Source organism: Drosophila elegans, unplaced genomic scaffold, assembly GCF_018152505.1.
Source record: "Drosophila elegans isolate 14027-0461.03 unplaced genomic scaffold, ASM1815250v1 contig_520, whole genome shotgun sequence".
Classification (NCBI taxonomy): domain Eukaryota; kingdom Metazoa; phylum Arthropoda; class Insecta; order Diptera; family Drosophilidae; genus Drosophila; species Drosophila elegans.
Window position 1 is genome coordinate 1,582,714 of NW_024545903.1, and position 22,741 is coordinate 1,605,454.

At 38.2% G+C, this 22,741-nt stretch overlaps 1 protein-coding gene across 6 annotated transcripts in view; it reads left to right on the forward strand.

Moving 5' to 3' along the window:
• LOC108134629 (centrosomal and chromosomal factor) overlaps positions 1-22,741 on the forward strand; it is a 72,938-nt gene that overhangs the window by 19,411 nt on the left and 30,786 nt on the right. For 3 of the 6 annotated variants that reach the window (XM_041709831.1, XM_041709832.1, XM_041709833.1), the window contains exons 2-11: positions 2,219-2,665; positions 5,146-5,365; positions 5,427-5,686; positions 9,272-9,405; positions 9,475-9,756; positions 9,821-10,013; positions 11,508-11,632; positions 11,699-11,917; positions 12,756-12,897; positions 12,973-13,048. In XM_041709831.1, the coding sequence (XP_041565765.1) occupies positions 2,480-2,665; positions 5,146-5,365; positions 5,427-5,686; positions 9,272-9,405; positions 9,475-9,756; positions 9,821-10,013; positions 11,508-11,632; positions 11,699-11,917; positions 12,756-12,897; positions 12,973-13,048 (1,837 nt within the window). In that variant the 5' untranslated portion in view covers positions 2,219-2,479. Of the gene's footprint in view, positions 1-1,802; positions 2,666-5,145; positions 5,366-5,426; positions 5,687-9,271; positions 9,406-9,474; positions 9,757-9,820; positions 10,014-11,507; positions 11,633-11,698; positions 11,918-12,755; positions 12,898-12,972; positions 13,049-22,741 lie in introns of those variants that run through there. The other 3 variants (XM_041709830.1, XM_041709829.1, XM_041709834.1) reach the window with 2 other exon arrangements.

Consider the following 22,741-nt stretch of genomic DNA (forward strand, 5'->3'; position numbering starts at 1 on the left):
TAAGTATACCAATTTACTAAAGATAAATTCATCATCGTACCACCCTGTCAAACTTAACAAGAAAATAATTATTTAAACTGTTTCCTAAAAACTTTTGATATAAAGATTGTTAGAAATTATTTATCGAACTTGTTTTTATTTAGTGATTTTTGATATATTATTATTTAAGGAAATTCCATCCCTAAGGCCAAGCGGGTCAAGTTTTTTTTTGTTTATTGTTCAGTGTATCTTAACCTGTCAGCGAGGTGGCAGGGCCATTAAGTTTGCCGCTGTGTGTGTGTGCGCGTATCTGTGTGCCTTCAGTTGAAGTACAAGTACAAGTACGCGACTTAAACAAGTGAGGCGGCGCAAGTCAAGAACAACAACTACCGTTTCACTTAGCGCATTTTCAAACACGCGCATTTTTGCCGTTTTCCGCGCGTTTGTTTGCGTGTACCGTTCTAAAAATAAAGCAACCGTTTCATGTGCAGTCTCCCCTTCCCCTGTTGATACATACAGACATACATATGTATGTTTGTACATACATACATACATACCTCAACGACTTCTTCCACATCTTTTTCAACTTCTTCCTGACGGATAGAAAAAGATTGCTGTTCGCCAGCTCGTGTATTTGTTATCGGTTATTTAATGTGATTTATTTGTAAGCGAATGTTGATTTATATCGCTCGAAGCGAGGAACAGTCAAAACTATAACAACAATATCAACTACCATGGTTTATCACGCACACGGGCACTGAAGTGGGTCAAAAAATAATTGGCACGCCCCTTTGCCCGTCTCTCCATCCAAGCTACTCCCCACACACACACACACACAAAACAGTTAACTTACTGTTTGTCCTTGTCCTCCCACATTGACCCACTTGGGTGGGCGTGGCACGAGCTCGAGCTTGGTTTTGTTTCTGTTTTGGCCAAGGCCAAGCTTTTTACTCCCATTACCGATTCACAATTACCTCACGACGCCACTCACAATTCACAATTGAGTTTTGTTTACAGACAAATCCAATCAATTTCGAAGTGAACATTAAATTAAGGATCTAAACAAGCCCGTGTTAACTTCTTGAATATTTAATGTCTACAAGTTTTCACTAGCTATTCTCATTAATAGTTAAAATCAATCATGTTTAGGGTGAAAAGTTTTTACCTTCTTTAAATAATTGATTTGTTGTTCTAGGGAGTTATAGGTTAAATAGGTTGTATTTAACTGTAATTCAAATGCTTAAGTTTAGTTTTAAATATTCAGGCTTAGTTAGTTTAGTTTTGTTCTTCACAAAAAGTAACTTTGAATAGCTTAAGGATCTTAGAATATTTAAATCAAAACTTAATCAAAAGTTTATCAACTCTGGGGAATTCCTTGAACCTTTTTCATTGCTTATGCTTTGCATTTACTTTCACTCAAGTGCGAGGCTTATTATCCAACTTGTGCAAAACAGTTTTTGCACCCCCACTGTCTGTTGTTATGGTTATCAACTTTCAACGCCTTTCGCACGAGCTTCAATTGATTGTCTGTGGGGGGAGAAGGGAGAGTGAGTGATGAGGGGGTGGTGTGAGAGGTGCTAGTATTCGAATTCACACTAATTACATTTCCATTGTGTTGAGCATTTGTGGCTTGTGACCTGTGTTTAGCTTATGGAGAGCAACAGGTGTTTTTAAGTTCTGATAAAAATACTTCTTTATACCAAAGCCATTCTGTAAATGTTTAACAGTTCCTAAGATCCTAATGCATTTTACTATAACAGTTTTGAAATTAAATACTATTAAAGGTGCAAAAAGTAAAAAAAAGTTTAAAGTGAAAGAATTTCAACAACTGTGAATCAGGACAAGTTAATAAAATTAAAATTAACACAAAAATATATATCCAAATAAAAATATTATCTTGTGTACGGTTTGGTGAACGCCGGAGCTGCACTTCCATTAGGCCTGGCATGTTGCATGTAATGCATAATTAGTTACCTCTTAATCGACCGCGTCCCCTTGGCGGGTGATCGCGTGTGTTTGCGGAATTTTGCAGCACCCCCGGGAACGGATACGGATGCATCATTATCCTCGTCATCATCATTATCATCATCGTGAGCGTCATCCGTCGTCGCGTTCGCGTTCGCGTTCGCGTTCGCGTTTTATCCACGCCCAACTGCACACCGCAAACATAAACAGAAGGAGAGCAAGAACGTTTATATCGGTTTCAATTAAATTTAATTTGTATCGTGTTGTAATTAAGGTGCCGAACACACTCACACTTACACTCAGATCAGACGCCGAGAAATCTCTAATTAATCTGCCAGACCAAACACACAAAACAACAACAACAACAACAACAACAACAACAACTGCCGCTGGGCTAATAAGAAGTGATTCATTCAATCTCAATTGAAAACAATTGAGCAATTGAAATGCTGTGAAAAAATGATCTACATTTATGCAATAAAGAAATACAAAGTATTTGAGTGCTCAGTGAACAAGTGATTTCCCCCAGCTCAAAATGGCTCAAAACTTGACCATGCTGGTGGGCGACAGCAACAACAGCAACAATGGTACAACCAGCAGCAATGAAAACAACAATAGCAGCAACACATCAGTTAACTTCAAGCCGAAGGATACGAATGGCTGGAAGGATTACAAGAAATTGAAAACATATCTCATTCTAAAGGATCAGCAAAGTGAAAAGGTAACATTGCTGGCGAAGCAATCTTGATAAAAGGGGGGCATTGACCCTATCGATATAACTGTCTAAAATATCTTTTAAAAATTTTTATCTTTTTTAAAAATTTGACGTGGAAATGGCTGATTTAGAATAAAAACGTTTTCACAACTACCGATTGTGAGTTTTGACACCCCTTTATTGCATTACCCAATATAACTTCGATTATACTATATCTATACCGATAGCAATGCCAATCGTTCGTTTTAGAAATCGTTCGTCGAGGTATTAAATATCCCCAAGCAATCAATCAATATTGACCCAAATTATAAACTAAACAAATAATTATTAGTAAAACCTATAGATAAAGAAGTAAGCTGACACGATTCCAACTATTTTATAATCCCTACTAACAAGAGAAAAAATACCATTAATTAATAAAAAATACTGCCTCTAAACTAAATACTTATTTATATCTACCTAAAAAGTGGCTAAAAAGTTGTAAAACAAAAGTTGTAAAAAAAAGTGTTTTCAACCGCAATCCCAGATCTCCTCCCACTTTGTTTGATAATTAACAGAACAAACGCTACAAAAGTTATGAAAGAACAGAAAAAAGTTGCCCATAAAAAGTTATTAAACGGTCATGACCCCCATTTTCGAAATGCTTATCAGCAGCATGAAAAGCACAAACAAACAACCAAGAATGAGGTCTAAAAGAGTTTTTTTTTTGTTTTTTTTTTTTGGGGTAGAGGGAAATAAAGTCAACGAGCGAGCATGGAAAGCGAACATAAAAAATGAACAACAGAACGAACATCTATAAAAAAAAATATGACGAACTTGTTTCTTCCACAAAAAGCCAACTGTCAGACGTCGGCCTGTAAGTGGGCGTAACTGGGGGCGGGGCATGGAACGGAAGGTGGAGACGCCACCGAGCCACTGGATCAATAAATATAGATGACATGGCACTGTCCAGATTGATGTGATGTGTATGCGAGCCGCATGACAAAGCAAACAAACAAAATGGGAAACAGAAACTTAAACAGAAACCGAAACAGAAAAAGGAACAGAAAGAGAAAGAGAAACACTCGCGCATAAATTCTCCCTGTAGGTATGGATACTTTTGTATCTAAAAGTTACCCATGCCGCTTGCTGGCCGTTGTGCAATCAAAATGCGCGCCTATCAATGTCAGAAAATCTGACACAATGAAATACGGAAAGTAAACAAACAATTAAATTTGCTTAGTGCCTAAATAAAATAAATTAATGCTCTTTACCCCGTCTCGCCACGCTTTTCTAATCTGAGTGGACAGCTGCCCAGATACAACGGCGATGTAGATGCATAGATACATAAATTCTGGCGGTCGGAATAAAAGACTAGCAGGCATAATCAAAAAATACATGAAAATTATCAAATAAAATGAGAGAATCTACTTGGTCGTATACGTAATATGCCACTTGTCATTCCTGTTGACGAGCTGTTATGTTTTTTTTTTTGGGGCGTTACAGTGTTGCATGAGGGTGTCTCCACGTGCGTATATTAATTTGTATAAACACAGATGACGTCGGGTTACGGGTTCCCGTGGGTTTGAGTGTGGGGGTTTCACAGGTCGTATACGTAACATACGTATGTTTATGACAGCAAGGAAGCGGAAAATTGTTGTGTGGAGATGTCATAATGCTATTTAATTAATGGATGAATGCAAATTTTTTAACTAGCCCTCATACATTAAATTTTAACTGATTTATAATACAGTTAACAAGTAAATTTCTAAGTCATATTTCAGTGTTTAACTCTTTAAATCAGTCTAATGACTGACTTTTGGAATACAAATATTTAAGTTGGGGTCAGGGATATTTCAGCATTTTGTAATCACTTTTATAATGCTTTGAATAATTCTTAGCTTATCTTAAAGACTAAACACAGAACAATTTTAAGCTTTTGAATACATTTAGTTTTTGTTTTTGTATAATGCTATAGCTGGTTGCATCATGAAATGTTTTATTCATGCGTGTCATTCTGTCAATCAACATAAGAGTAATTTATCAATGTCGTTTCTATGTCAGCATCTTGAACAATTATAAGCACCACAGCTTGTTTGCGATCTAAAGGTGTTTAAAAACTTAAATCCAGCAACAATATTTAGCTATAGCCAATTAAAGTCCCGCATTCGTTGGAAAAATAAATGTAAGATTTCTATTTTGGGGTTTACACACTAAACGGCGTTGTTGATCTTTGTTTGCTGGCATTTATTCACATGGCGTAGAGGTCATTACTGCGAATGCTACTTAACAGATGTTTGCTAAAAATCTCAGCTTTGTTAATCGATTTTAAATAGAACCATGTTTGTATTTTTCACACCTTCTGATGTGGTTTCTATGGAGAAGTGTAATCATCTCTTATATTGTGCTAAATGAATCTGCAAATTTCCGGATCAGCTTTAGTATTTATATTTCGCGTGCCTCAAGACAATGACTAATTTACATATTTAATACAAATTTTTCTTTAGGCAATCCATAAACCTGAATCGGAGCGGTCCTATCAGCTGCGAAAACGTTCGACGTTCGTGGCCGAAAGAACCACTTTCGTTTGCTACACCTGTGGATCGGATACGCCCTCTTCGCAACTGCGCCTTGTCTACTGCTGTCCAAATGCTGAAAGGGAACCCTATTATCCATTTATCAAGACCATTACAGTCTTCAAAAACGCTAGTCCAATTAGTCCGCAAGGTAAGTGCGTTGAGTACCAGTTTTGTCATCTCATCTAACGCAATTATCTCCCGACTTTCAGGCATGGTTCAGGTCTGTTCCACTTGCAACGAGAAGCACACTGGCTTGGAGATGGGTGGTCCACCTCCAGCTGCCTCCAGCACCCACTCAGCTGTGGGTGGAGCTTCTCCAAGCGCTGGACACTCGCTGGAATCGAACTCGGCCATGTATAGTGCCAGCGGAGGGATAGCCGGAAATAGTGGGGTCCAATTTGGAGGTCGTAACTCACCATCGGAAAAGTCCCTGGCCAATTCGGACTCCACGAGTAATGTGCGGTTTAGGGTAAGGAACTCATCCATAAATGGAAGTATAAATAGGTCACTTAGGATCTTAGCAACACGCTTTAACTCAGATACTACAAACTGAACTGAACTAACAAGTTCTCTTCAAAAACTCTCTGGATATAGGGGTTTGGCAAAAAATATGAAAAATTCCAAGGAAAATTGATAAAACTAGGAAGTTTAATTTTTCAAAAAGCTTATAGAATATAGAATTTAATAGAGTTTTACAATATTTTGTTTTATATCAGAAGCCTAGCTTATAACTATGACTCACCATGTTTCTTGAAGCTATGTAGTTACATAAAAATTCATGTAAAAGAGATCACTGTAACATACCCGTTAGCATTGGTATTGCCAAAATAAATTTGGTTACCACAGCCACATAATTAGTATTCGTAGATGAAAACAAAATGTAAAAATCCATTAGGATTCTGCTTTAAAGGAAAGTTGTACCATGAAAATAATTGTTGATTTCTTAAGAAAACTGGCTCCAACCGGAGCCAGTTGGCTCTTTTGAAGGCTTGACAATTAACAAAAATCTATAAAAAATAATACGATTTTAAGCATGCTACCGACTCAAACCCGTTCGTATTGGTTATAATGGGAAATGCTTTGTTTCATAAAACCAAATCTTGCTAGTTTACGCTGAAGAAATTGGTTATTTCATAGATGACGCAGTTGAATGAATCGATTGTCAATAACAATTTGTGAGGTGTACTCGAATGCGATTCTCATTTGCCTGCATCATAAATAATCCATTATATATATATATAATATATATGGGTATATTCACAGAGTATCAGTTAAGTGCGCAAACATGGAAATTTACTAGGGAGTGCGCGGGAGATAATAGTTATGGTGTACGAATATAGAAAAAAACAATGATTGCTTTTATTACAGCAACTGCTGGGAGACTAAGAGACTAAGAGACTGAGAGGATCGGATGGGATGGAATGGGATGGGATCGCCTGGGTCAGTAGCAGTGGCACTCGAAGTAGCGATGATAACATTGCTCACATTTCCAGCGATTAGCCGCACTCACTTGCCCCCGCCGCGAAAAACCGATAACCCAACTGAACCGGGCCCCATTAAAGTGCCAGGCGTCTGGGAGTGGGCCTATAGTCGGCAGATAGATGGCAGAGGATGGTTCACGACCTCAAATTGTTGAGTAATTCATTTGCAACCAGAAGGCCGTCGAAGAAAGAGAAGGATAGAGACAGAGACAGAGCCAGCTAATCAGCGTTGGGAGTGGGAGTTATGCCAGAATAAATTCGATCGTCAGCATGTTAACCAATTTGAGTCAACAAATGTCGAGATTAGATAGCCGGAACTCACGGCAACTCCGCATGTTCTCCTTTTTTTGGGGGGGAAGAGCAAATAAATATAGAGCAAATGCGAGTGGTAAATGAGGAGGGAAACCAAATGAAATTATCGTATAAACAAGACAACACACATATGCGGGGGCAATAAAAAACTGGGTAAACTTGGTCGAGTCAGAGTCACCTTTTTTTTTTCTGTCAGTTTAAGGCATCTGCTTCGAACCGGTTTAGTTGTCTGCTTTTTGCTTAATTCTACTTAAACGCTTTTTATTTATAGCCGGCTGTTGTTCTTGTTGCTGTCGTCTCAGCGCCTCAGTTTTGTTTATATTGTTTATTTTGCTTTTAGTTTTGTTTTGGCATTCTTTTTTTCCCTTCGTTTCTAATTTGAAATCTTTGAGCGTTTCGCCCGAGACAATTGAAAGACTTGTCGTCGCCTCGCAAATAAATTATTACAATCTCCTTTGGTTTACTCTTCATATTCGCATACGAATATGCTTAGATTTATGTTGATTTTATACATTTGAATATAGTGAATACTTTTGTTTAATCTCTGCCAATGTTTGTTGACTATTTGTATAGCTTAATTTGTCTTAAAGTCTTTTCTCTTTCTGTTTTTGGTTGATTTACTGTTTCGTTTTGCTGGTTTTAGTTTTGTGATACTGTTTCCTGTGTGGCCTTTAGACTTTATTTATATTGGTTAAACAGCTTCGTGTCAAATACAGCTAAAATTATACATTTTTTTAGGCAGCCTTGACAGAGTTGAGTGACTCGAACACAATTAAATTTCACAAATTATTTTCTTGCTTTCTTTGTAATTGCGAAATGTTTGTTTTTTAGTTGTTTGAACTGTTTGACATTTGTGTTGGCTTTGATTAAACAGAAGTCATCCGTTTGCGAAGCGTGTGGGTCGAAAAGAAGACGAAATTCAAACAAAAATTATCTTTAAACAGGTGCCTACAATTTGCTCTATTTTCTATATATCTGTTGATATGAGTACAATGTGCGTATATAGAAGCTTGCGTGTACTCAGTGTTTATTCAGGTCATTGCACAATCGGGCAGTGTTTTCGAAACTCGTTTTCTTGCATAAAGAAACAGTAAACTGAGCCACAAAATACGAAATTAAATATAGATAAATGCAAATATTTATCAATACGCCAGCGACAATAACAACAACTGTAACTCAATATTTAAACAATTCTTTCCGAATTGTTTACATTTGCATTGTCTTATTTGTTGATTTCTGTTTTCATTTTCATGCCGCTCTCGAGTATTTGCATTACGGTCTCAGGGCTTTGAATTGCAAATGTTTGGCTTGGCAACACTTGATAGAAGTATGATCCATATCTGCTGACTATCATATCCGTCCTTCCCCCAGATAACGCATTATAAAAGTCTGTAAATGTATAAAGCAAACACCTGCTTTCGCACTGAGCCAAGTCGTTCAACTTTCTTGAGTCGTAAATCGTACTAAGTGCTGATAAATGCTGAAAAAGCAAATAGTTTGGTAATAATTCCAATAAATTTGTCGGAAATAAAACCATTGAATCAGATCTGACAAATAGATATAACCGCCTCCTTAGCTTCTTTGTTTGTAGCTCTACTCGCAATAAATTCAATTGACCACAATGAGTTTGTAATTTTCGAAAAAGAATAAGAAAAGAATTCCACGTTTGACTTGAATGACCCTTGAAAATTAAATTATTTTCAAATATAGACCTTGTTGACATACTTCAACCAAATTCAGTTAAGTCATGATGTAAAAGAGTGAACAAATAGACCGAAAATTAGCTGTATTCAACTTTGAACTCAAGCCATGATTGATATCAGCTGTCGTAACCCCAAACCATCTAATTAGTCCTAAACGGACCGCGATAAGGAGCTTATGGTTTTGGAGAGGCATTCGCTCTCGCCCTCGAAATATAAGTCGCAAATCGAAGGGAGATAAGTGAACCGCACACTGTTCGAACCGGATGGAATCGGTTTTGCGGCAGAAGCCGAAAGCGAACCCAGTCGAACGCCAGTCATAGTCGAGTGCCTACTCCTTGAATAGCAAATCAAATGTATAAAATATTTAATAAAATTTGGTGGACTTTATTTTGTGTCGATTTGCTCGCTCGCTGATTAGATAGCTTCAAAGTGAGTCTTTTGGGGATCGTCGAGGCAGTAGTCATTCTGTGAAGGCGGCGTGTGCGTGATATTCTTAGAACTAATACACAATTAGCTTATACAATCTGAATGTTTTCATTTTCATTCCATTATTGATAGCCCTACGAGACGAACTCGAACAATTCCAACTCAAACACGGCACGTGACCTGAAACAAATTCGTCGCAGCGATTCGCGCCCAAATTCGCCGAGTTCCAGCCAAGGAGCCATTGAAAATGGGCACGGACAGTATCCGTAAGTGAAATATCCGGCAGTTATCCTCTCGGTACTTGTAACTAATGTGTCTCAATTTGCATTTTACAGTTGCTCCATTTGCAAAGTGCTTTGCCCATCGAACAAAATGGATTGGCTGTCCACAAGTGCCGAGCACATGAACTCCCATGCCATGCACTTTCCCTGTCTCAAGGCCAGTGCCGTAACCAGCAATAATAACAATAATAGTAATACCAATAACAACAACAACAATAACAACAACAACAACGAGCTAAACAGCAATCGCGTGCTGGCCTGCAAGGACTGCAAGGATTACCTGGCCAGCCAGTGGGAGTCAATGGATGCGGAACGGGTTCCCCTCGAGCATAGAAGGTTCTTCATTAAAATTCCATATATTTCATAACCTGAACGGATCTAATCTGTCGTTTCCTTGCAGATACAACATTCCCTCGCCCATGCTGACCTCCAGCTCACCAAATGGATCTCGGCACGGCGCCATGAGCATCAACACTCCGCCCTCCACGCCATCCATATCATCCTCGACGCCTGCCAGCACGTCCATCTACTGCTATCTATGCGGATTGCACTCGGACCTAACCTTAGCCAGAGTTCTCTATGCCAGCAAAGAGGTAGAGTCTTCAAAGGGGCAGATATAGTTATAGTAACAGGCCAAGAAGGAACACACAACGTGCTATCAAATTATTAGTTAGGCAAAACAGTGATGCGTTCGTTGTCGTAAGGCAGCAGTCCCTATCTCGCGGAAACAGAAAAATACTCTGTCGACACACGCATAGCGCAAATTAATTAATTAAACAAATGGAGGCCAACATGATATTTTACATTGTATGAGTGTGTGCCGAACGCTGTTTTAAAGTATTTATCGATATACATTGCAAAAAGTTATACTGCCACTACCCTATCTCATAAAACCGCAGTCGGCACACACACACTGACAAGTTTAGCCATGCAAATTACTCGCACAAAAAAGGGCGAGCATTTTATGTTATGTGTGCCGACTAACGCTATAATATATCTTTAAATTACATTTTATATTGTATAGGAGATTCGTAGATTTATTTCTAACCGAGAATTGGTTTAAAAAAATTGATTGTGATCTAGCAATATTAGGAAGAAGGAATAATTTTTTTCCTAAAATTATGTCCTAACACAGTGTAGCCAAATATTAACAAAAACACGTTATTCAGACAAAATTTATCAAACTAAAACATAAAAATTACTGAAAAATTAAAAAGGGACAATAATACTTAAAATCTGAAAATGAAGTTCGGCAAAAAAGTAAAAATTGGTTCAAACAATATGAGCACCTTATATAAAGTAAACGCACATTTTTTTAAAAGCTAAGAACTAATACTAAATTTGTGGAAAAGCAATCAAGCAAAAAAAAAACTATCTCACCATTAAGCAAGAAATTACACATCAAATACCATTAAGGCACACTTTTAAAACGATAATGAGTGATTGTTGGGCTTAAGTAGGAAAAAGACTTTTAGGTATTAAGAGATTAGTTTCTGTTTTAGCTCAACTTGCAAGACCTTGACTTATTTGACTTATTTGTATAAATGCGTTTGTGTATGGCATAATATTGTGATCGCTTGCCAAACATGTAATTTGCTGATAAGCTTAGTTATTTTCCTGTTGCTCAATGAAGGCAATGACTGCGCTCAATCAATATTGATACCCATTTCTGGGTAAATACGTTGTTACACAATATGTGTGCCGATTGTTTTAGATAGCGTTCGCACTGAATTACATTCGGCGTAGATATCAAATAATGTTATCTTTTTTATGTTGTGCATTAATTAGTTTAATTTAGCAATGAGAAGAATAGTGCGGGAAAGACTTTGCAACAAATTTTGTTCATATTTTGGAAGATTCTACTTACTATGTTTTAAAAGCGATATAAAATTCTATTATTATAGTTTTACATAAACATGTAAAATTGTAATTTGTTTTTAGAAATAATGTCAACACAATAACGATTTTTTTTATCTAATTTGCGAGTTTGTGAATGTAGCTAACTATATGATTTGATCAAAAAGAAATAACTAAATCTATTAAAGATTTAACTACAATAACAACATTTATTTTCTGTTTTTCACCAGGGATCGCGGCCGTATTTTCCACTGTTACTGAAACACAATTCACTTCCCAATGCTGAGCAGTTAAGGAACAATTCGGCCCTAGTTTGCACCTTTTGTTACCATTCCATGTTGAACCAGTGGCGCAAGTAAGTAAACTGCCTTTAATCTCAGATGTTCAAATACTCATTGATGGGATTTCCCCTGTCTTGCAGGTACGAGGCGCAGAGTCCCAACGTGAATCCAGCGGATCGTAAATATAATTGGCACGACTACAACTGTCACCTGTGCGGCATTACGACTTACCGGAAAAGAGTACGGGCGCTCCCCGTCAACGAGTTTCCCTTCGTGAAGCACCAGAAAAGCGACGATGGCCTACTGCTAGAGAACGGAGAATATGCGGTGGTCTGTCTGGACTGCTACGAGAGTTTAAGGTGTGAAGCTAAGCAAAGAATATTGATCTGATTATTAGTTTAAAGAAACTGCCAGATTTTGCATTAATACAACCAAATCAGAAATGCAAACGATACAACATGATTCAGAATGTTTTTTTATCCAGTTCATGAAAGTGTTTATAGAAATTGAAAGATTCTCTGTTCCTAACGTGCTGTTCTATAAATTTAATTTAGAGTTGTTAAATATATTACTTCTTCAGTTTGTTTAGATAAATATAATTAGATAAACCTATTTTTTTATATCCCTAATGAACACTACCCAAACAGGCTTTATAAAATATGTTATTTCAAATGTTTTCCAAGACCCTAAAGAATTGTGGGGTGTTTAGTAAAGCCAGATTCACTACTGGACAAATATTTTTTGAGATATATAAGGCTTGGATTGGAATTCGATCCAAACAAGTTATAACTGGCCGCCATCATTTAAATCCTCTTACTATCTCGATCAAAATTTATGGAATCCGAACTGATAACTAATTCGCAGGGCTTATACAACACAATATTACCTATTTTCAGATAAATGTAGTGTCATAAATTTCTATTCCCCAAAATCGAAATCGACTGTCTTATTTAATGTATATATTACGTAGTATTTTGAGTTTTTAAGTTTGACTAAAACGTTTTTAGGGCATAGTTGCTTAATTTGTGGTTCATGTTAGTAGCGAAAAAAACAGTTATGTTCGGTCAGTACTGGTTTGCATCACTGATAAGAAGTTCATTGCCTTTTTTGTGCGCATGAAAGTGAAAACGACCACCGTCTGTTCTTGATATGGTATGGTATTGGTATTACTAATTAATATTTTTTTCATTTGTGTAGACAACAAGCCTCGCAACACGATCGCTTCGGGGTGCCCATTTCCAGGCGGGCCTACAACTGGGTACCTCAACCACCTCCACCGGAGGACAGTCCCGAATCCGCAGTGGCCCGTTTGCCCTGCGGCGAGCGCTCCGATCGCATTGTAAGTATTTATTCAACTTCCAGTAGCTGGGCAATGCAACCTGACCCGTGTCCATGTGCCAAAACTCGCCCCCAGCTCATCAGCAGTGCCTTGAGGCCCGTGCCAGGGAAGAAGACCACGTCGCCGAAGCAGTACGACAAGTCAAAAGAAGGTAAGTGACTCTGTTCTCTGCTGGCGGGGAAAACCGATATGATTCCGCCCGACTTTTGGTAATGCGAAACGACAAGCCTGCGCCCCGGGGTTAGCGGGTTCAAGTGAAACCCAATTCGCGTCAATAAATTTCAATTGGTTTCACTTAACTTTGAGTGTTCGGCGTTGGCCGCTTTGCTCGGGCAGTTCAATAATAGCCTTAGCTCGGCTCGTTTAGCTTTCACTGGTTTGGGTGGCAAAAGTAGATGGCTTTGCAGACTATTTTGCATTTTACCACAAAAAGAGTTAAGCATTTGTTAGGAATCCGTTCCCCTGCCTGTCTATTTATTTTTTAAATGGGTTGAACAGTATTATGCACATGCAAATGGGTTTAAAACGGTGCTTTGGCGAGATTTTAAAACTCCCAACTTCGATACTAACTTAATCAAAGTATTTTGTGTGGTGACAAACTTTAATATTCTGAAAAAAATATAAGGGTTGAGATATATATCATTGCCATTGAACTTATTGATTTGGTTATTTACAAAAATGTAATTAAAACATAAGGAGGAATTTTTATTAAGTACATTTTTAATACTTATTTCAAATTAACAAACACATCTATTGAATCGTAAAATAATAGTAGCTGATATGTAGAATAATATTGTGGATACAAGTCAGGTCTCTTATGTTTTGGAATTAAATTGAAAATAGCAAACTAATTTTTCAAACAGATTCATGATTACTCATTTGTCTATTCCTCAAATTAAATTTTTGGTATACCTATATCATGTTTCTACAACTGGCACTCAAGAGTCCTTAATCCCACATGAATACCCACCATGTACTCTGAAAAATCTCTGCAAAAGCTTCTCTAATTGCATTTACCCAATACGAATGCAGAGGAAAAACTTCAACCTGAATAAGAAATCAACTGATTAAATGCCCAATAACAAGCTAAGACCACAAGGAGGGTTTCATGTACTAGCTGTTGAAATAAATATTGATTTTTTATGAATTGCAATGGGGCTGGGGGTGGCAGTGAGTGTTTGCGCCCTCTTTCCTTGCTTATTTATGCAGCAGCAATGGCGTCGGTAAACTTCTTCAATAAAATGCCAAAAAGGAAACATCATAAAAATAAATAAACAAGAGAAACCACAAGCACACAGACGCGCTCCCTCTATGTATAAGTGTGTGTATAACTTTGCACACGAATTTTTATGCAGCCCACCCAGAACAGCACATCGAACGAACGAACGAACCACCCACTCAAAAACCACCTACAAATGCTACTTCCGACAACAGAAATCCCCCAACGAAAGGAGAACGAGAACGAGAACGAACGACCGACCGAGCAAGCACAAATAATAAAAGCAACAGCATAAAGTATTTCGAATTGAATTACTCCGTGTTATCCTGTCAACCATACGAAAACACTCAAGACCATTCAACATGCCACACACTTCCTGTCCCGTGTACACCCACTGTAGCTCACTGTAGTTCCCCCGGGGGAAACCGAGACCCCACCACCCACCACCCACCACCCATCACCCACCACCCATCACCCATCACCATTGCACCCACCGTTTAAGGAGTTGGCATCGATTTGCAAAAAGTATATTACCACCCGGAAAGAGGGGAACTTTGCCCCCTCCCGTGCTGCCAATAAAATGAAGTTATGCTCTATGGGGTTGGGTGGTTGAGTAGTTGAATAAGTAAACATAAAACCACTGAATTTACGCTTATTGCACCCGCAAACATTTTGTTTAACACAACAACAGGCGTCGTCGTTGTGACTCCCTTTCTGTCTATCATTCTTTCTCGTTTGCACATTCAATACCGCTATCTCTCTCTCTCTCTGCACAGTGGGTTGTGTGGGTGTCATTTCCGGCCTCAATTTCAAAAGAAGCTCAAATTTCCACACAATTTTCCGGCTTCGCTCTTTGCCACTTTGGCTCGTCTCGTCTTGTTTCGTTTCGTTTCGTTACTTTTCGTTTCGTCTCTTTTCGTTTCGTTTGCTCTCGGAATGGTTTTTTGCACCACCAAGTTGGATTTTTCTCCCCCACCACCACCACCACCACCCCATCCCGCAAGGAAACCCCAACCGCTTTCCCCTCTTTTTGACTGACAGCCGTTTCCTCGTTGCCACTTGTTCAGTCAGTCACTCAGCAAGGACCCAACATCCAACCCCTCCACAACCACAATTCTGTTTTTGCCGCCTTTGGTTGTGCTTTTTACTTTTGCCACATCTTGTTGTTGCCCAAGTTGCCACCTTTGCCACAAAAATATTTCAAGCACTCACCACCCCAAACCACCGCCCCCCTCCCCGCCCCCTTCCCCCTTTGTTTCCGTTTTGCGTAGAATAACAGTTACATTATCCTTTTTATTGCCACACTTTCCAGACACGAATGCCAGGACGAGACTGAAAGAAAAGTGTGAACGAGACAGCGATTGCGGGCAGGGGCGTAGTTCGTGGAAAGTGCTTGGGGTAGGGGGTGAAAACCGAGGCCCAGACACAGACATATTTGGCTTGTGGCAAGCTACGACGTAACCCCCTCTAACCGACCTCTTTTCCATCGCTATTTCAGTTTATTGTGCTCGACCCCCTTTTGCACACCTCCATTTTTTGAACTTCTAGGAAATTGTGGGCAAAAAATGTGCATTGCATTTATACTTGCTAGAGCTCGGCTGACTCGAGTCGCAGTAAATTGTGGTAAACACGAAGCCAAGTGTTTGGAGAGTATTTACTCGGCTGTGGCCCACGGTGGTGCCGTCTGCACGCACAGTGGGTCGCATCGCCATTTGCATAATTGGCAAACATGATTGCAGACAGAGGAGTTTGTGCATGATGTATATTCAAGGGGAATTATGCAAAATAAAATTGACTTCTAGCCATAGATTATGGTGATTTTCTTTACCCGTGAATATTTAATAAACGGTGGCTGTTTTTTTTTTGTCGTGAACTACGCGGAAATGTTGCGAATTTGAAAATAAATTTTTCTACAAATGTTTACTCTTAATAATTTTTATAGGGCAACATTTTAATTTAGTCTATAAAAATAAACTTTTTAATTAAGATAAGTTTTTATTGCCCCTTTTAATTTACAATTTACCGTAAAATAAACATTCTACATTGCTATAAATGGTTAAGTGCAATTTTCACATACACGCGTTTAAATGTTACAAATTTCGCCAATTGATTCACATGCTAAAACGGTTTATTGTCTTGCCCATTTCGACAGGACATTTTCCATTCCGAGCAACACGCTTTACATCTTCGTTGGTATCGCAGTCTTACAACTTCATCCCTTTGTAATCATCATCATCTGTTAGCAGCAGCTGATTTATCCCACACACCCACAGCTAAAATATATGCATATGGTGGTGCTCGTGGTTGTCAGCACATAACCTCAACTCACTTACAAGGGATTCCCCTTCGCTTTCGAATCCCTCCCCTCGCCCCCTGCCATTTCTTCTCCTTCTCAGTGCACACATAAAGCGCTGATGTGGCATGAAAAAACATATAAATTCTGCCAATCGATGAAGATAAAATACATTTTGTAATACGTTAGCCCACCACCACATCGACCCCTCCTTTATCTGGGACGTCTGAGGTCAACCGTTTGAGTGTGGGCGTCTTTTGGGAGTCAACGAAGTGTGCAACGTCAACTCGCACACACACAGGCGCACAAAAAGGCATTCCGTGTGGGTGTAAGTGAAATTTCAAGTGGCGCTACCAAGGCAAACTTCGGCATTGACTCTTAGTGCGCCACCCTGCACATATGCTTGTGGGTACAGTGGAACCTCCTTAATTGAGTTTCTGAGAGTTTTTGAAACTGTGGTCCGATTTATTTACAGAGCATAAAACTTTTAATTGTTTATGAATGTATGTATGTACATCTTTTGAAGGATGAAGAAAAACCTCTGCTTAGTAATGTACGAGTTGCAAACATTTTGAAAAATTATTTTGAGATAAAAAAAAAACTAGTGACAATTGCAGGAGGTATAGAAGTTCAGGTTAGAGAAGTTCTGCTGTATATCTGAGGGCGAGTGTATGGAAACCCTTTAAAAGCTTGTTGTTGCCAGACACATAAACGTTTAGCCCATAAACCCTTGATGTATGGAACATAAACACCACACTTGCAAGTGCCACTCATTCGGTGGTTTCTGGGGATCGGGGTTCCGGGCAGCTGGGGGCAGGCATTGGGGTTGGGGATAGGGCTGGAGTATCCGAGGTATCGTGGGGATTGTGGCCCTGGTGTCAGTGGTTAGTGGTGGTGGTTGCTTGGCAGCTAACTGCTAACTGAAATCCAATGTGTGCCCGGATACAGGCTTGGGTTTGGGTTTGGGTTTGGGTTCGGGTTTCGGGCTTTCAATCCTGGGTTCTGAGTCCGGCAACCGCAATGTCAATAAATATGTTACGCCTGACTCGTCCTTTTTTCCCTCCAAGAGGGCTGTTGTTGGTTAGCAATTTGGTTAAACATATTTATTTGAGGGTAGTGGCCGGTAGTTCAATCCCTTCGGCACCGACTGTGTTTTTATTTTGTTCAATTTTGAACGGAACATAGAGTTGGTCGTAACAATTTCTGTATTTACCAATTCAATTTGAAGGCATCAATTTGTTTCCGACAATTGCAGACACAGTTCAGTAAAAATATTTGCATTTCGTCTGCCCCAAAAGAAATTGTATTGCATTTATAAGCACAAAGTTTTCATGTTCAAATTACATCCTTTGCTGTCGTATTAATTGTGAGAGATTTCTGTTATCCCAGGCTTATGAGATCTTCGTTGGCTGGCAAAAAGTTTTTGCCGAAAGATAACCTTATTGTTGCTGCAGCAACTTTTTGGTTTTTCTTCGTTACTTTTTTGTTGGCAAAAATTGCAGTCCCAAATTTAATTAAAAACTTGACAACAACTAAGGACTCACATATTACACAGACAGACTTGGAGTTTTATCAACCCTCAAAGTGCAACTGTGAAAAAGAATGGGAAAAGGAGGTGAAAGCCCCAAGACACGAACTGCGCGATTTTCTTCTCCTTTTATTTTGGCTCTTGTTGTTGCTTCTGTCGCCGCCATATTTACTTTGTATTTGTTTACATTTTTATTGTGTGCTTTAGCGCACGAATTTAAATATTTGCCAGTTGCTCCTTGCTGAGGAACAGAAACAGAGGTACAACAACATTTTGTATGGCACAAATTTCGCTCGTGCTGATGCACAGGAAAAAACATTGAATATTTCTAGGACCGCGGTTTTTGCTTTTTTATATATATATATGTATATATCGCCAAAATAAAAACCAAAACGAATTCGAAAACTATTAAAAAAAGATGGGGAAAGAATTTTTTAAAACCAACTAAATGTTTTTGAAATTAAAAACAATTTCCTATTTCAAAATAATTTTTTAACAGTTAAGCCTTTAGAAAATAACATATAACCTTACTCCCATCTGGCTTGAAAATAACTTTTATTTTTAAGTGCACCATTGTTGCTTCTTTTATTGCACTTTTCACTTGATCCTCCCTCGCTCCATCTCCTTTCGCTGTCTGTTTGTGTATGTGTGCTAGCGCCAAAGTGATTTACTGTTATAAATATTTGCTTGTGAGCTTTTTAAGTACTTTTTCTCTTCGTTTCCTTTGGCGTACTTTGGTTTTTTTTTCGGTTTCGGTTTTGTATTTCTTCGTGCCGGTTGCTTTGCACTTTTTTTTGCCACGTTTGCTTTGGCATTCATTCCCAGTTTATTCAGTTCTTCGTCAGCGCCTAGTAACTGTTTGCTTTATGAGCTCAGACCAGCTTTTGCCGTCCCTCACGGCACCCCCTTTTTCGTCCCCTTTCACTTTGTTTGCTTGTTTCTGTTGCATACTTTTCAGCGTAATTTTATTGAATCGTGTTTACCCTTATGTCGACTCGGGTTTTGTTTGTGTTTTCCTTTACTCATTTTTATTACCCGCCCCTTTGCTCTTTGGTTCTTTTTGGGTTGTTTTGGTACACGGAAACAAGTGTTAGTTTTTCGATATTACGATTTTAATATTTTGGGAAATCAGTCGCAAGTAACAAATTTTGTTAAATTTCTTTAAGATAAAAAAAAAACATTTTGTTTCCTTTTACAAACAAGATTTTTGGTTTCTATACGATTTTTCAGTTTGTATATTGTACATATTCTTTAAATAAATGGGGAAATTGTTAAGATATTCTCAATAAAAATAAATTTTCTGCGTTTAATGTTGTTTTACAACGCACGACATATCATATATGTAATTTAATTTAAATGTATTCATTTTTTATAATAGAAAATTATTTCTAAGTTTGTTCCCAACATTTTTTAAATTAAATTTTTCAGCTAAGCAATTAAAACATATAAATGTTTTGTTAATTTTAATAAATACCACCTGTTTAACATTCAGAGAAGAAAATTAATTAAATTTGAACTTTAAATTACCTTAAACTTGAGCCTTTCCCATGGATTTTAAGAGAAGTGTTCTGATGTGTATGGGCCAGGTAGATTGCATTAATTACATTTTTTTTTATGTTTTCTATAGGTTGATTTTTAGATGTCTTTTAAAATGATCTTTACTTATTTGAGTTTTTCTATATACACGAGTTTATTTTTTTATTTATATAAACACACTATTGTTTTCTTTAAGAGCTACGCAACACTGTGTTTCCCATTAGACAATCTCCACTGTGGTTGCACTGCTGACTCCTCACCTCTCCCCGGGGGAATCATTTTGCATTAACAGAGCAAATAAACCAACTTTGTTATACTTTCGTTCATTTCATTTCGTTTGCCTTGGCCGTAGGTGAAGAATGGATGGGGAAAAAGGTGGGAAGGGGGTGGAAAGGGGGAATCTCAGGGGAGGAACTGGAGGTAGAGGGATCTAAAGCTATGGACCTTGTTTGCTGTTGATATTTCTGCTTCTGCTTTGGTTTCTGTTTCTGGGCTTTTGTTCTGCTTCGGTGGGTATTTACCCTGTTTCGCTGTTATTTGCTTGTGTACTCCCCCCGTTCTCGCCACCTCATCCCCGCTTTGTGTGTGTGTGAAATTGAATGCTCAATTGAGCACTTAATTAGCAAAAACAGTTTTTAATGACGACACGAAAGCTTTTATGCTTTGAATTCTGTGTGCAATGGGGTCCAGTTGGTCTCCACTGAGAAAAACCACATTGGTGATGAGCAGAGCTTAATAAGGGGCATGGAATATTTAATAAGTGACTGACTTTCTATATAGTCCAAAATAAATAATAATCATTTATTTAGATAAATAAATAAAATACAATTTGATATAAGGATTTTTGACAGTTTCCCATTTTTCTGTTTTTGTTTTTATCTATTGTGCTCTTTGTAAAGATTAAATTTAAATTTAAAAGTATTCCACATATAATTATGTACATTTATAAATTCTTTAAATGTTTATGAGTATGGGCTGGAAATTCTGTATATCCACGGTGGTTGGTTTTCTTGTTAATTTTCCCCTTTTTTTTACATCGCCCAGCCAAAGGTTGGGGGAAGCCCCGTTTATTTTTAAGCACGTGTCGGCTTCTTTTCTTCACTCACCCACTCTATCTGTTAGTACCGTTTTTCTCCTCTTTCGCTTACGCACACAAATGCCTGCATGCGTCCGGCATAATTGTCGATGTGATTAATGTATTTTTAAGTGCATCATTTTGAGCATATTACGAGTTTATAGGGGTTAATTTCGCTCCCCTGAGCACTTTGCATGCCATTCAGGCCCCTTTGGCATTTTAATTGAATTGTTGCCATTGCTTTGCCCGCTCACGTTGTTTCCGATTGTTGTTGTTGCTTTTGTTGGTTGTTTCTGTATGGTATTTATTATCGCTTCCTTTACTTTTCTTTTGTGCTGCGTTGCGTCGCCTCACGATTTTTTAATTAACGCTGATCTGGTTAAGCGAAAAAGTGTTAACATTATTTCGGGGCAGGGGAGAGTACAGAGTAAACTATAATTATCTTTGATAAGATATTCTAGATTTACATATCTTCAATCCTTTAGGTATTCTAGAAAAATTAATGATGTGTAAGTTATCAATGATATAAAAAATCAACTTATAATGAATATAGTTGATCTTTAACGCATGAGTGGTAAAATGTATTTTGTCTGAATATATGAATATATTTCATCTTTTACGCATGAGTGGTAAAATGCATTTTGTCTTAAACTTTTCAAAAATCAATAAAGAGAAGGTATTAAAAATGTAATGTAACAAACTCTTGAAAGACTTTTGAATTTCTGAGCGTATTGCAAGTTACGTATTCTGCTGCGTATTTTTTTTCATTTTTTCAGCCTTCGTTGGCAAGTATTCCATCCCCCAAAGTTGTATCTCGAACTGCGTAAATCCGCTTTTGCTTCAATCCCTTCCCTTGCCCCCGAAATCGAAAGACAAACATCAAGTGGCATTGGGATACATCATAAAATACTTCAGTTAGCTGATGATGATGATGATAATAATGCGGATCCTGCTCCTGGGCATTCATGGGCCCTTCATGCATCAGTGGGCAACAACAACATTTGCAAATTCAATTGAATTGATACACGCACCACTTGTTAACCATTTCGGTCTGAACGAACCACCCAGTCACTAATCATCCACCCATCTATGTATCCCAGCAGATATCCTGCTATCCAACCGTCCATTCATCCTTCTAGCCATTTGCAACCACCACCCCTGCTCCGTGCGGTCGTCTTATTATTGGTTTTACATACACATCCGTTCCTCAAATATCATTAGAAGGATACGCATACGCCTCCCATGAATCCAGGATTGCAAGTCAGTCAACAATGTGGGAGGGGGTGGACAGAGGACAGATTGACAGCGGGTGTGGCAGGAGGAGTTGGTGGTTTGGCACGCCGGGTTATTTGAACAATGGCTTAAGGGCCTATAAAATCACACAAGGGGTTATAAATCCATTTGCAAAACCAAAATCCAAAAATATCCCAAAGCCAAACAAGGAGCTTACCTCCACCTTTGCCCTCTTCCTCTCGACCAAACCTCGTCCTTAAAAAGGCCTATTTTCATGGTTTGGTGACATCACACACTCTTATATATGCATGTAGTTACTTGCCCCGTTTTTAAACCGAAAAAAGTTTATGTAGAATGGGCACTGAGCTCGTGACTTGGATGATTGATCTCCAAACGGAGAGGAATCGAATTGGGTAGCTCAATCACAAACTGCTCTGAAATGTATGCTAGGGTTCTGTGAAAGGTATCTAGGTGTTATTTTTTGGTAGGAAAATGTAAGAACATTTAGAGAAATTGTTTTCAAAACCAAAAGAAAAGAAGATTTTTTTTAAATCTAACATTTTCATATATTTCTGTCAGAATTTTGATAAGAATACGAATAATCTCGTTCAAGCAATGATATACGTATAATAAACTTTATAAAATGTGTGGCTACAAGAGACATTTAAAAGCAGAGTTTTTATACTACATCGTCCTACATAAAATATTTATATCAAAAACGGTTCCTATATTAAACATGCTTGATGTTTTTCTAGAGAAAATATTTAAATGGCAGTTTATCTCCTTGCCTCCCAGATTCTGTCAATCAAAGTGCACACTTTTATGAAAAATAATCGTTCATTGTCATACAGAATGTTGTTTTCCACTTTTTTCTTGGGCTTTAAAAAGTTTTCAGAATGGCGGAAGTGGATAGAATGGCGTTGCCATGGGGGTGCTCTGGATGACACAAAAGTCGTCTAT